This window comes from Thalassophryne amazonica, chromosome 7, assembly GCF_902500255.1.
Source record: "Thalassophryne amazonica chromosome 7, fThaAma1.1, whole genome shotgun sequence".
In the NCBI taxonomy this organism is placed as follows: Eukaryota; Metazoa; Chordata; class Actinopteri; order Batrachoidiformes; family Batrachoididae; genus Thalassophryne; species Thalassophryne amazonica.
Genome location: NC_047109.1, coordinates 109,018,776 through 109,034,496, shown reverse-complemented (window position 1 = coordinate 109,034,496; position 15,721 = coordinate 109,018,776). Strand labels below are relative to the sequence as shown.

The 15,721-nt window shown below is 38.7% G+C and overlaps 1 protein-coding gene across 2 annotated transcripts in view; it reads left to right on the top strand.

The window, feature by feature from the left end:
- LOC117514743 (proline-rich transmembrane protein 1-like) overlaps positions 1-13,845 on the top strand; it is a 58,910-nt gene extending 45,065 nt beyond the window's left edge. The window contains exon 3 of one of the 2 annotated variants that reach the window (XM_034175305.1): positions 12,015-13,845. In XM_034175305.1, the coding sequence (XP_034031196.1) occupies positions 12,015-12,164 (150 nt within the window). In that variant the 3' untranslated portion in view covers positions 12,165-13,845. Of the gene's footprint in view, positions 1-3,514; positions 4,218-12,014 lie in introns of those variants that run through there. The other variant, XM_034175304.1, reaches the window with a different exon arrangement.
- The last annotated feature ends 1,876 nt before the right edge of the window (positions 13,846-15,721 follow it).

Genomic DNA, 15,721 nt, shown 5'->3' with positions numbered 1-15,721 from the left:
CTAGGACAAGTTCAAATATGGCTAACCTTGGCCTGTTTTAAGAAGTTAAAAGGTTACATTCTGATTGAATCTCTTCTGCTTTGTTTTTGATTGGCGGGGGATAACAGCCATTCAGAGTAGAGCTGCACCGTGACGTCAGTGGCTGGTCTCTTCAAAACCGCTTTGCTTTGTGTTTATATGCACGTCTGTCATATATTATGTAAATCTAGTGAGAAATAATCACTTCTAAAACTGAAAAAGACATTTTTGGAACCTAATAACACCTCTGAACTTATTTTGCGGATGTTAGCATGGTGACGTCAGGCTGGTAGCTAGCTGCAAAACTCTGTTTTGTTTGTGTGTAAATATATCCTCTTTGTCATATATTATGTAAAATCTACAGAGAAATAAACACTTCTAGAACCAAAAATGCCGTGTTTTTTTTTTTTTTACATAATAACGCCTCTGAACTTATTTTGCGGATGTTAGCATGGTGACGTCACAGGCTGGTAGCTAGGTGCAAAACTCATTTTTGTGTGTGTGTAACTATGTCCTTTTTGTCAAATATTATGTAAAAGCTAGCAAGAACTTCTGAAAACACTCTTTTTGTAACCTGATAACACATTTTGCAGTGTTAGCATGCATGCTAACATCTGCTAACTCAACGCTAACTTACTATGCAGTTAAATTTGTCTCAATATCAGCAAATGCACAGAGGGGGATCTACAAATATTCCTTGATTTCCATAACTTCCACTTTTATCAAAAGCTCGTGTACATACACAAGCAAGCCCTCCTGCAGATGCTGTTAAAACGTTAATATTGTTTTTGATTGATTAATAGAGGGGCTTTATTGAACAAGTACAAATTGTATGTAAGGCAACAGGATCTTAATAATTAATTAAACAATTGCAAATTAATAAAGAACACAGGGTTCATACGGCTGAGGGTATTTTAGCATTGCGTTATGTTTTATTATGTAATGTTCTTTAAACTTTGGTGTTTTGTGCTAAACTGATACTGTATGTAGGGCTGCCATGATTAGTCGACTAGTCATGATTACGTTGACTATCAAAACCATTGGTGACTAATTTAATAATCGACGGCATCATTTACGTCTTTGTTTCCATTTTTGTTACACTTTATTTTTCTCTCAAAACTGCTGCTGCATCTTCTGCTGCATTTTTGTATTGTGCATTAGTGGTAATCCGGGTCAGCTGTGATGTCACCGGAGTTCAAAAATTTGGGAGCGTTTTAACCAAATTAAAGAAAAAACACGCAGTGCAAAATCTGCAAGGCAGAACTTACCTTCTACGGCAGTACAACGGCGAAGCAGGAGCATCTGAGAAGGAAACACGTTGTGGCTGATTCTGATGAAGAGGGACAGTCGTTCTGGTAAGATAACAGGCTAGTTAGCCGCTAACATAAACGTCTATAGTGAGCTGCTTATATTGAAAGGTGTAAACGTTAACATTAACGATGATGATGATTTCATTAGCCTTCGCACACATATGTTATGTGTTTGCTGTAACGTTATAACAGCAAAGTCATGTTTGAATAGGAAAATGTGATAATGCTAATGTTTCAGAATGCTACGTTAAAGTGCTAAAAAAGACATTCCTCATCTATGGACGACTTTGTTACCAAGCCAACAACATGCACACCTCATAAAGTAAATAATAGCTGCATGCTGGTGCGATAAACCGCAATTTACGTATGATCGGATTGGTCGACTAATAATAATCTGCAAAAATAATCGGTGACTAGTTGATTGTCAGACTAAATGTTTTCTGGCAGCCCTAATTAAAAACTACTTTGGAATGTATTTATCCTGAAAGTGCTGTATTTAAAACAAATTTTCTCAATTTTTCTGGACGAGTAAAATGTCAAGAATTGCTAGCTAATAACTTTTTTGTAGATTAATGTATTAATTTGTAAATAAGTTTCTTATTGCTTAATTAAATCACTAAAAACATTTATTAATTAATGACATGATCTACAGCTATTGTGTCCCTACTGTTGTGCTCCATACTGGAACCACTCGAGGGCAGATTTGTGCTTCACATTCGGAGAGTGATTGGCTTGTTTGCGCACTTTCTAAATATGATTACTTACTGTAGATGGTGAGGCTAAGGAACTACATGTGTCACAATGTTTGCTACTCAGATTGCAGTGTACATTTTCTTCCACAAACTATGCAACAATCAAATAAAAGTGCTTCAGCTTGTGACCATGTGGATCATAGTGACTGATGATCAAACAGGACAAATCAGATGTTGGAACAGACAAAATTAAAGCATAGAACTGATATTCATACCTGAAAGTGCATATCGTCACTTTCCTAAAATTTTAGGAAGGTGATGATATATAAATTTTTGTGGGTTGTCGTTGTGCGGCATCCGTCATAGTCGTAGGCGTCAGCGGCGTCCATTTTTGCGATAGCTCAAAAACTGTCTAACTTTTTCTAATTTCAGCAAGGACATCATATGGATCTTTGACACTGTTCCCGTCTAAAAATCATATTTGTAGATTCATTTGTTTGGAAATGGCAGTTATTTTTATGCCGAACATCGCCATTTTGAGCACTTAAAGGTAATTTTCTCAAAAACTGTAACTTTTTTCTAATTTGTCAAGAGTGTAATATGGGTTGCTGACATATTTCACGTCAAAAAATTATAGTCATAGATTTGTTTGGAAATGGCAGCCATTATTATGCCGAAAACAGCCATTTTGGGTATTTGGACCCAATTTTCTCAAAAGCTGTCCAGTGACTTTTCTTTTAATTTAACAAGGGAACAATATTGGTCATTGACATTGTTCCCATCCCAAAATTATTTGCGTAGATTCATTAGTTTTTAATTTTTATGCTGGAAATGTACATTTTTCCTTGGGCTTTAATTGAGCTGGTAACCCACAGGGCCCTGGGCACTCTAGTTTTGTTTTGTTTTGTTTAATAGATGTGCAGTTTTCAACAGGGCAAAGATAAATGTATCCAAGTCCAAATGTAGTGACCAGGACAGAACCTAATGTAGGCGGTGCCACATAACAAGCAGAGTTCTGACACCTGATTCTCCCAATCAACTGATGCAATTTAGCAAATATTTTAGAGAAAGAACAAATTATCACATATAAAGATGTTAAACTCAGGATGTGTATAGATGCTTTTTCATTCCTCCTTTGTCCACATAGGAACACGTGCACTCCATAAAGTGGACTCCTGCAGACTGACCTGTAAAAAATGAGAAATATGGCCCTTTTCTATTTTTATCAAAATGAAATGACGTTCAAATAATATTACTGTTAGGGAAGCCCTGTGTATTGTTTACCAATTAAAGTCCAACCAAACATAATTATAAAAGGTAGATAACAGCAGATTTTCTACAATATGACCTGTTTAATTCTGAAATGGTACTTTGCACCTGAAAGAATGTTTTTCTTCTCTTTTTGAAAGAATGTTTTTCTTCTCTCTCCTTCTTCTTACTTTACAATCAGTAATACTTTGTAAAAAAAAAAATTTTAAAAAATCTTTCTTTCAGGCCCGAGAAGCCAACCTTTCAGGTGACCGGTTGAATGCAGAGCGGAGCAGCAGAATGGCGCGGACGCTGAATCACGTGGCCTTGGGACTTGGGATTGGCATGATAATCCTCGTCATCATCTACATAGTTGTTGTCTTTGCTTTGGTACGCCACTATTGACGGATTTATATTCAACGTTTGGTCCCACACAATATCAGTGGATCAGTTTTTCCACATAATTCACATTTCAGTTTTCATTATTTCAGGAAGTAAAATGCATGATGATGTGTGCAGTTTACAAAAGCAGAATGTGCCTGGTTTTGGAGGCTCCAATTCACCTGTTAGACAGTCTCATGTATTAAGGGAACAAATTACTGATGCTCATATAAATCAACACCTAAAGGGATCAAATTACTTTTTTTTTTTTGTTGTTGTTCTTCTGTACGGAATTTGTTTTGTGATTTATTTCTTCTATATTTTCAGCCTATGTGAGGTTTTGTTTTTTATTTGAATTTTTTTTTTAATCATCTTATCAGCATATGTTTAAAGATGTTTCCTCGTTATGTATGCTGTTTTGGAAGCATTTACGTCATGTTTTATGTTGAAATGACGTGCACCTATTTGTAAAACATTATCTGTCACTGGCTGTCATAAAATGACTTTTTATTTTAATCCCCAAAATATTAAAGTGTTTATGTTCTGAATTTCTTTTCAGAAATAAAGTTTGAAATACGTTGAGTTAAAAAAAAATCACGTGTTTTGTCTTGTCAGCACATTACAGCACACTTATGGTTATGTGTTCCGTTGTTGGTGTGATTTGATCTGCAGTTCATTCATTTATTTCCTGCCACATTTCACGTCTGCCCACTTCAGACTTCAGACAACTTTATTGATCCCAAAAAGGGCAATTATGTTTACACTCCAATTACCTCAGACAAGATACAGCAATTAATCCACAATTATTACTTGTTTACCGTAATAATGGCACACATCAAAATTAAAGACAACACATATATATTTGACATTGTTTATGTACACTAAACTTGAAGCAGTCCGTCATCCAAATTGAGGCAAAGTGGGTGAAGGCTGCAGCAGGAGGGGCCCGTGCCGCCCAGCTTGGGGGTTGAAGGCTGCAGCAATAAAAACTACGCTGCCTTCAAGGTGGCAAGGAGGAAGCCAGGGTGGAGGGAGTGGAGAGACACGGGGGTAATAGGGATAGAGGGAGGGAGACATGCGTCGTGTGCAGATGAGTTAAATTTCTATCAATTTCTGTCCGTGTGTGTGTGTGTGTGTGTGTGTGTGTAAAGTCTGATGTTGCTAGACAACAGCAGGCGGGGGCGGGGGGTAGATGAGAAGGGGGAGCGGAATTCCTTCACCAAGGCCATAGATCGTTCTGGGGGAAGAGCAGGGTATTTGACCTTCAGGAGCCGATAAGGCTGCCATGTTGATGCTAGGCGGAGAGATACAGAATTCCATTTCCTGCACCTCTGACTGTCTAGAGTACAAATTTATGAAGAATATTCTCCGGCCCTCAGCAGCATATTCCTTAGCAATGCAGCGATTTGCTCCGAGATTGTATCCATTTTGCTTTTGAGTTCAAGAGTTCACGCAGTCTGAGATTACACAGCATTGCCCACAACTCAATCATGACGGACTGATGAGGGGACGAAATTCTGGAAGCAGCCGTCTTGCTAATATTCCTGTGGGTCAGGGCAGCACACAAACCAATCAGCACCAAACCTCCCACCATGAAAGCGAATAGGAATGAATCCTCAACGTCTTCCACAGAGAATGGAGCCACATGTCACACTCCATCTCTCTCAGGCGTCGAGAGAATAGCCCGCTGGGTTGGTTCCATCAGGGTACGCAGGGTCCCCCAACACTGATCTCCTTGTCAAGGAAAAAAAAAAAGGTCTGTAGCATTGAGAGACCAGCTGATCAATTCCATAGTTAATCGTGCGTTAATTAGTAGTGCGCGATCGGTTGGTTTGTCGTGTGCGGTTAAGCTGGTTTTAGACTATATTTAAATTATGTTTCAAAAAATTAGAACTGAAATGCAGGTTGTTAATTTACAGTGAGGAAAATAAGTATTTGAACACCTTGCAATTTTGCAAGTTCTCCCACTTAGAAATCATGGAGGGGTCTGAAATTTTCACCTTAGGTGCATGTCCACTGTGAGAGACATAATCTAAAGAAAAAAAAAAAAATCCGGAAATCATAATGTATGTTTTTTTTTTTTAATAATTTATTTGTGTGTTACTGCTGAAAATAACTATTTGAACACCAGTGAAAATCAATGTTAATATTTGGTACAGTAGCCTTTGTTTGCAATTACAGAGGTCAAACATTTCCTGTAGATTTTCACCAGGTTTGCACACACTGCAGCAGGGATTTTGCTCCACTCCTCCTTACAAATCTTCTCCAAATCTTTCAGGTTTAGAGTTTCAGCTCCCTCCAAAGATTTTCTATTGAGTTCAGGTCTGGAGACTGGCCAGGCCACTCCAGGACCTTGAAATGCTTCTTACGGAGCCCCTCCTTAGTTTCCCTGGCTGTGTGTTTGGGGTCATTGTCATGCTGGAAGACCCAGCCATGACCCATCTTCAATGCTCTTACTGAGGGAAGGAGATTGTTTGCCAAAATCTTGCAATACATGACCCCAACCATCCTCCCTTCAATACAGTGCAGTCCTGTCCCCTTTGCAGAAGAGCACCCCCAGAGTATGATGTTTCCACCCCCATGCTTCACGGTTGGGATGGTTTTCTTGGGGTTGTTCTCATCCTCTAAACATGGTAAGTGGAGTTGATTCCAAAAAGCTCTATTCTGGTCTCATCTGACCACATGACCTTCTCCCATGCCTCCTCTGGATCATCCAGATGGTCACTGGTGAACTTCAAACGGGCCTGGACATGTGCTGGCTTGAGCAGGGGGACCTTGCTGCCCTGCAGGATTTTAAACCATGACAGCATCATGTGTTACTAATGTAATCTTTGTGACTGTGGTCCCAGCTCTCTTCAGGTCATTGACCAGGTCCTTCTGTGTACTTCTGAGCATTTCTCAGAATCATCCTTACCCCACAAAGTGAGATCTTGCATGGAATCCCAAACCGAGGGAGATTGACAGTCATCTTGTGTTTCTTCCACTTTCTAATAAATAATCATAACAGTTGTCTTCTACCAAGCTGCTTGCCTGTTGTCCTGTAGTCCATCCCAGCCTTGTGCAGGTCTACAGTTTTGTCCCTGGTGTCCTTAGACAGCTCTTTGTCTTGGCTATGGTGGACAGGTTGGAGTGTGATTGATTGTGTGAACAGGTGTCTTTTATACAGGTAACAAGTTCAAACAAGTGCAATTAATACAGGTAAAGAGTGGAGAATAAGAGGGCTTCTTAAAGAAAAAATAACAGGTCTGTGAGAGAGAATTCTTGCTGGTTGGTAGGTGTTCAAATACTTATTTACAGCAGTAACATACAAATAAATTATTAAAAAATCATACATTGTGATTTCTGGATTTTTTTTTTTTTTATGTCTCTCACAGTGGACATGCACCTAAGATGAAAATTTCAGACCCCTCCACGATTTCTAAGTGGGAGAACTTGCAAAATCACAGGGTGTTCAAATACTTATTTTCCTCACTGTATGTAGAAAACAAAATTCAAGCTGACAGTGTCCACTTCAAGATCATTATCTTGGTTCACTTTCAACTCCAATATGCGCACATAAAAAGCTAAAATAAAGATAGATGTGTCCAAATATTTGTGGACCTAACTATCTATGGGTGTTGTAACTGGGTAGAAATTATCTATAAGGATAATTATGTCATCATTGGTGTGTGTGTTTTGTGAGTTGTTCATGGAGAAGGTTTATCCAACATGATGTGTTGTGGTACATATTCAGGGAAAAGCTTTTCTTTCTTTCTTTCTTTCTTGAAGGTCTAGAGAACACGAGTTACTGGAATAAGGTTTCTGTTCCAGTAAATGCCTTCAGCTCCTCCCACACAAACCCTCACTGTGCCTCTCTGTCTCTCCTCACCCTCCTTTCTTCCCTTTCACTTTCCATTTTTCCGTCCCAGCCTCCTACCCACAGGCGGCTCCAGAGGGGGCCCGCTGTGGCCTGTGCCACCTCTGGGATTTGAGTTGATCTACCAGGATCAGTAACTATGCTGCTATCAAGTAGCACTTTACAGGGATTTGAGCTTGGAAAAAGATTATTTTCATCAAATCTGAATATTGGTATGTCAATGAGACCTCTGGTTTTTTGTTTTAAATTGTTTTTTGTTTTGTTTTTTCCCACTGGTGCTTGTATTTTGAAACACGGGAGCATTTGAATAAAACTGCAACATTCCAACAGTCACTGTGAAATTTACATGGAATGTTAAATGGAAATGTATTTACATGAAAGTATTTTAACTGCTAATAACTATGCATGAGATTAACATCAGCTGATGTAGTAGAACTTAACTTTTATTTCGGAGAATAAAAAAAAATAAAATAAAAAATCAATTGTCAGCAGTAATCTATCACAACAATTAACTGCTAACATACTTTAGGTTGAAGCTAATGATGAACCCATTTTCTAGGGTTGCCCTATTTATCTCCAGCCCACCCCATAATTTATTAGTTTCCACTTCATTCAGAATCAGGCTTCTTAATGCACTACAGGAGGAAGCACGTGTCCGCATGCATTAAGTTTTGAGTTGACCTCCATGGCTGCAAAATCTCCGTCTGTATACGGATGTCCGTCAATTTTTTTTTTTCTGGTTCCGTTTATTCCGTCATTTATAATCGCTAACTGAAAAAAATATTTTATTGCTTCATTTTGACACAAAACGGGAGAGAAGGACGGAATTTGCTTTAAAATGTACCGCCATTACAGGAAGCGGTCGTGTGTTCTGGGCAGCGACTCTGTCACCGCGCTCATTGTTTTCTGAAGGTAAACGTGAGCAAAACTTTCATTTATGGATTTCCGTCCAATTTTTTTTCCATGTTCCGTTTATGTCGTATAAAACCGCTAACTTAAAAAAAAAAAAAAACATATTTTATGGCTTTATTTCGACACGAAACGCGCTCCTATCAAACCGGGTGTCCCTATGAGAAAATCAAACTCACCCCTCTCTTCTTCTACGGCGTTTAATGGCAGCCGGCATCCTTATTGTTGGACTGCTGCCACCTACTGTATCAGGCCGTTAAAGCAACCCTAAATCCTCTCGAGTCCCGTGTCTTTCAAGTATTTTAAAAGGCAACACTTCATCCTCTCACTGGACTTTACTGCTAAAATACTTCCTACAGAAACTCCTTTCAGGCCTTACAATTGATTTCCTTCCGTTTTTACACTTTATAGCTTTATTTTGACATGAAATGCACTCCTTTCCAAACGTGTGTCCCGGTGATGAAATCTAACTTACCCCTCTCTTCTTCTACTGTGCTTAATCAATCAATCAATCAATTTTTATTTATATATCGCCAAATCACAACAAACAGTTGCCCCAAGGCGCTTTATATTGTAAGGCAAGGCCATACAATAATTACGTAAAAACCCCAACGGTCAAAACGACCCCCTGTGAGCAAGCACTTGGCTACAGTGGGAAGGAAAAACTCCCTTTTAACAGGAAGAAACCTCCAGCAGAACCAGGCTCAGGGAGGGGCAGTCTTCTGCTGGGACTGGTTGGGGCTGAGGGAGAGAACCAGGGGAGCAGAGATCAATCACTAATGATTAAATGCAGAGTGGTGCATACAGGCATCGCACTGCTGCCACCTGCTGCATCAGTCCATTATAACAGTACTAAATCCTCTCAATGAGTCCAGTGTCTTTCAAGTACTTAAAAAGTCAACACTTCCCCCTCTCGACCTTCTGGCTAAATTGCTTTCTACATAAACCTCTTTTAGTACTTACAACTGATTTATTAAGTTTTTACTCTTTAATCGATTCAAAAATGAAAGTAAAATAAAATGCTAATACTGTAAAAGTGTTCATTGGTTATGATTTTTATCATTTATATTAAAACTTGTGGCATTTTTAAGTGCTGGATTGTGGTGACAGTATTTCACAAGACTTTATTTAAAATTCAGTTGGTCTGGTGGTTCAATCAATCAATCAATTTTTTTTTTTTTTTTCGAACTTAGTTGTCAATTCCAGTATCATGGCAGTTCACAGTATAAGCAAATCAAATGAACAAAGCTTCTTTGTACTCTCTGTACCTCTACACTCATGAATAAATAAACAAGATCAAAAAAGAAGCAAATCAAAAAATGACAAGAAAGTTCGAAAGGGAGTGGGAAGAAGTAAAAATCCCACCCCAGTGCACATATCTTCAGTGGTTGCTTAATTGACAGTAAATATAACTGCAGTTAATTTACAATACCTAAATATATTTACAATTTCCCCCAAAAAGTGATCTCCAAATTAAATAAAACATTAAAAAAGAAAACTCAGCAGTGCCACACAGATGACATGAATGCAGAATGCCATCATAGACTTCCATTTTTTATCTAATAACAGCCATGGACTTGCTGCCAGTAGAACTGCAGGTTGAGATGCTGAATTATGTAGGTATCGTGGACCTACTCAATGTGGAGAAGGCCTACGGCCACATGCCATCCATCCGCACACCAAGTCTTTGGAGAGAGGTGAAGATGTACAGGGTTGATGACCAGTACTTGCCAGAAGTGTGGGAGTTTATGACCAAGGAAGTGGGATGCCACTTGAAGGAACTTCATTTGCCCTACATGGCAGAAGAAGAGATAAGCTTCAACAACGGGGAAAAAGACTTTTCATTGGCAATATTATGTCTTTTAGTGTCTTTAAGTGTATTATTTATTTTACCAGATAATAGCATAAAGGTTCGAATAATTTATTTATTTTGTAAGACACACTTAGGATTTGATTAATTGTGTAGAATGAAAGCAGAAATTATAGTCAGTTAAATTATTGCAGACAGTCATTCCATTTGTGGATGGTAACTTATTACAGACACATACTGTCATACAAAATAGTAAATAAATTGTGATGAAATTAATACACTTTAGTCATTTTTTGCAGTATGATAAGAGTCAAAAAGCACTGTTTTAGGCAAAGGAAAACTGTCCAAATTGCACTCAGAATGCACCAAACTGCACCATTTTTTTTTTCAAAATTTCTGGGGGGGACATGCCCCCAGACCCCCCTAGATGACTTTGCGGCTTTGCCGCACAGTCGGTCCACTCACGGAAAATGTTCAGTCAAAAAATATTCAGTTGCTTGCAGCCATGCCTGTGACCCATCTTAGGTGAACCTCCATAAGATTTCTTATAAATAATTTCCAAATCTACAAAATGTTGGTCATAGCAACTGATCTCTTGAATTTCTCCCCCTCAGTGGTGCCAAAGAAAATTCATTTTATTATTTTAAGTTTAAAAAACACAGTGGCACTTTACCTTTAACAACATTATCATAAACAGAATCTCTGAAAAGGTTTCTTTCAGTGCACAAAGTTATGGATTTTCCCCCATCAAAACAAAATGCTGCGACACCAAGGTCCTTAACGTCACAGCGTCCACCACAGATCCTGTTGCGACACCCTATGTGAAATGCAAGAAGTCACAAGGGCTTACTTACAAAGTGAAGTTAATGCAACTAAAAAATATAACACATCCTCATGTGAAAGTTTTTTTTTTTTAAGGAACTGTGCCATTACGTCAACTTGCTTTTCTCTGTGAGGTTAATTCATTCAAAAGGTAATTTCTATCTGAATCAAATCTGAGTTACTAGCTGTGATGCAAAGTTGAGTGAACTTAACCTCTTCAGGCCTGAAGTTGAGACAACTTTTTAAAAAAAAAAGTTATGTTACATTTTTAACTTGAATTGAATTTTTTGTTTTTATGTTTAACAATTTTATCACATACATACTTAACAGATTATACCTAAAGGTATACGTTGTTTATACCAAAAGAATTCTCTATACCTGGCGTATACTGAAAAGTATACACCTATTATACGTAAAATATCTGTATAGTTTGTGTATACTAACAAATAAACAGAATAATCTAAGCAGACTTGGCATATGGTGACGAGTATACTTATACTACACTTATACTAAAGCTGCAAGAAGCAAATGTCTTCAGGTAAGGCATAAATCACATATTCTAAAGCCACACATCACAGACTAGGGGTTAGGAAAGTGGGTTTATAACCAGAGAGTTAGTTGGTGGATCAAATTTTGATCAGACTGGAATGTCGAGACCAGATTATACACTCTAACAAGTGGACTACAAGCATATTACTATAAAAGTAGTACCACATGCTCGAACTTACAAACATAACTTTATGTACTGTTATTTTGTAAAGGTAGTATGAGTACATTCTCCTTCCTGAACATCTTTTTCATGCATTAGCCAAGCTAGCTGTACTACCGCAGTTAACTGGGTGGTTTATCTTGGCTGTTTGTCCTATACCTGGTTTGAAAACGAGGCTTGTTGATCTTGTTAGTGAGCATAAAATAAATATTGCTATAATTTTACTCTGTCCCATCTGCCTCCTGTTTCTCTGTTTCAGACCCGGGATGCCAACAGTGTAGGTGACCAGGAAAAGGCGGAGAGATGCAGCAAGACAGCAAAGACACTAAACAATGTGGCGCTGGGAATCGGCATCGGAGTGCTGGTCCTTTACATTATTATGGCTATAGTTATGACATCTATGCATTAACTGCTTGAAAACATTTCTCATTGTCCAAAAGCTTCTTAGGAATTAATTTTGGGGAATAAACCCATATCAAGAACTAAAATGCATCAAAAATCATTTTTTGTGGACTTTTGTTCTCCGTAAAACACCCAGTTGGCCGCTGCAAACTGATGTTTCGTCAGTCACCGCAAGAAGTTAAGTGTGTGGTTCTGCACTCGTAACTATGTTAAAACGCACCATGGCACAACAAACTGTATGAACCCAAATTCTAATCATGTGATCCTGTGGGACTGTTTTTAAATTGAGGTTTATGAGGGGTTTCCTTACCAATGAAAAATTTATGAAAATGTTGGAAAGTGCCCCATTTTGTAGTGGTGATTTTGGTGACGGGGGGGGGGGGGGGGGGGTATCCTGGGCGTACAGCCACACCCATATTTAATGGATTCCTTTTTGACCCATGTCCCCGCCCCCCAACTGCATTTCTAGTCTTGGTCACTAACCAGTAGACATTGACTATAACAGCAGAACTCCTCCAGTTTTGCACCAGGCTGTATTTAATTTGGATGTTAAACGCCACAAAAATTTCAATGTCTAAACTATCCCACATTTTGTGATTGTGTACGATTGACGCATTTCATCGAGGTCAGAAAAGCAGAACAACAGATTCAACAGGTTCTTCCTCTTGTGGTTATCAGACTGATTGTGAAAAGAAGCTACCACTGAAATTGATACCCTCCCTATCTGAGGTAAATGTTTAAAAATGTCATCCGATTTTTGATGAAACAATTACCAAGAGTAGCCAGTGTACTCTTTGCTTAGCAATTCATTGGATAACTATTAACAGATGAACTTTGCTTATCTTTACATTCTGGGTCAGGGCTTAAAGAAAAGGGTCAGTAAAAATAAATACAATAAAGATGAAGGCTGTTACTTTAAAAGGCCAGAAACAGGACCACAACTACTAACATCAAAGATAATCTGTTAAGTAAGACATTAACGGTATATATACTGTGGCTGATGAGGTGATTGATGGCAGATGTGTTGCTAGGTGACTCTGGTAGGTGGGTCTAGATCCTCAGAGAGCCATCTGTGAGGCAGTAACAAAACTTTCATCTCAATAATGACAGAGTTTAGATTTTAAAATAAAATGGTAAAATAAGAAGTAATTAATTGTGTGGTTTATTTTACTTTGAAGTCACTTCAGTCTGAGTGTATAATGTGCTGGTTCAGTCGCTACATTTTCCAATAGACCTGGAGCAAATTGAACTTGTATTATAGAGCATCACTTCCAGAAGTGCACAAAGCTGTCGCTGCTGCTACACAGATCCGGAAGAATTGTTTAAATTTCCAAATTGTTTTTATGCATTTTGGAGAAATTAAATCTGAACTTTTAATATGACACAGAACATGTGAAAGTTGTTTACCTGGTTGCGAAGCGGATGAGATACATATTGATTTTGAGTTTCTTCTGAATCCAGAAGCAGAAGTTCTCCTAGAAGTGGCATTCTGTTTCAATCGCTTAAAAATAGTCCACCTTTGCTCACTGTGCAGAACAGCGATTTCACAAAGCTGCAGTATATAATCTGTCACAATTTGTGTGGTTCAAAATGTCTGTGTTTTCTTTTCTTGGGCAAAACTATAATCAGATTATATTTTGTACATGATGTCTTTAAAAATAAAGTTTAAAGCATGCTGAGTGGGAAATTCATATCCTTTCTTGTTACATTAATTTGTAACATGCACGTTTGTGTGTTCTGAAGGGACAATACAGTACTCTAACTTAACTGAATATGATGCTATTTGAACATCAGACAGCGTGTTAAAGTAACAGAAAAGGTTTTTAGCCATGTTAATGCTCTCCAGAAGCACTGACCTAAATGATATGGTTAGATGCTGAAGAGCTTTGCTCGTTCATGTCCGCAACAGATACAGTAGTGTTCAGAATAATAGTAGTGCTATGTGACTAAAAAGATTAATCTAGGTTTTGAGTATATTTCTTATTGTTACATGGGAAACAAGGTATCAGTAGATTCAGTAGATTCTCACAAATCCAACAAGACCAAGCATTCATGATATGCACACTCTTAAGGCTATGAAATTGGGCTATTAGTAAAAAAAAAAGAAGTAGAAAAGGGGGTGTTCTCAATAATAGTAGCATCTGCTGTTGACGCTACAAACGCAAAACTATTATGTTCAAACTGCTTTTTTAGCAATCCTGTGAATCACTAAACTAGTATTTAGTTGTATAACTACAGTTTTTCATGATTTCTTCACATCTGTGAGGCATTAATTTTCTTGGTTTGGAACCAAGATTTTGCTGGTTTATTAGTGTGCTTGGGGTCATTGTCTTGTTGAAACACCCATTTCAAGGGCATGTCCTCTTCAGCATAAGGCAACATGACCTCTTCAAGTATTTTGACATATCCAAACTGATCCATGATACCTGGTAGGAGATACGAGGTCTGTCAATAAAGTATCGTACCTTTTTTTTTTTTCTAAAACTATATGGATTTCATTCATATGTTTTTACGTCAGACATGCTTGAACCATCGTGCGCATGCGTGAGTTTTTCCACGCCTGTCGGTGATGTCATTCGCCTGTGAGCACGCCTTTAGTAAGGAGTGGTCCCGCCCCCTCGTCGGATTTTCATTGTCTGGAAATGGTGGAATGAAAAGGACTTTTTTCCGTCAGAATTTTTTCAGAAGCTGTTAGAGACTGGCACCTGGAAACCATTCTAAAAATTTATCTGGCTTTCGGTGAAAATTTTACGGGCTTCACAGAGAATAAGGACTTTTACTACAGCTTTCAGGACTGCTTTAAGGACGGTCGGTGCGCCGTGCTCAGAGCTGCAACAACGCGGCACAAACCACTGGATCATTTCTAAGCTGATGGCTCTGTGGATACGAGACTGTTGTGTGCTCTTTCTCTGGTTATCACAAGAGCTGGACATCAGCCATTTTCTGGCAGATTTCACTTTTAACAAGAGATTTTGTCATGGAAAGCCGCGCAGAGGCTTCACGAGTCACGACCGATTCGCTGATGAAGCGAGACAAAGGAACACCTCCGTTTCGGGGTGTTAGAGAACAAGTTGGGACATGTCCAGCTCTCCACAATTTCTCTTATACTCACTCGACTGGTAAGCACTGAAAGCCGAGATAGACATGTCCAAACTTGTCCTCTAACACTCCGAAACGGAGGTGTTCCTTTGTCTCGCTTCATCAGCGAATCGGTCGTGACGCGCGAAGCCTCCGCGCGGCTTTCCATGACAAAATCTCTTGTTAAAAGTGAAATCTGCCAGAAAATGGCTGATGTCCAGCTCTTGTGATAACCAGAGAAAGAGCACACGACGGTCTCATATCCACAGAGCCATCAGTTTAGAAATGATCCAGTGGTTTGTGCCGCGTCGTCGCAGCTCTGAGCGCGGCGCACCGCCGTCCTTAAAGCAGTCCTGAAAGCTGTAGTAAAAGTCCTTATTCTCTGTGAAGCCTGTAAAATTTTCACCGAAAGCCAGATAAATTTTTCGAAAGGTTTCCAGGTGCCAGTCTCTAACAGCTTCTGAAAAAATTCTGATGGGAAAAAAA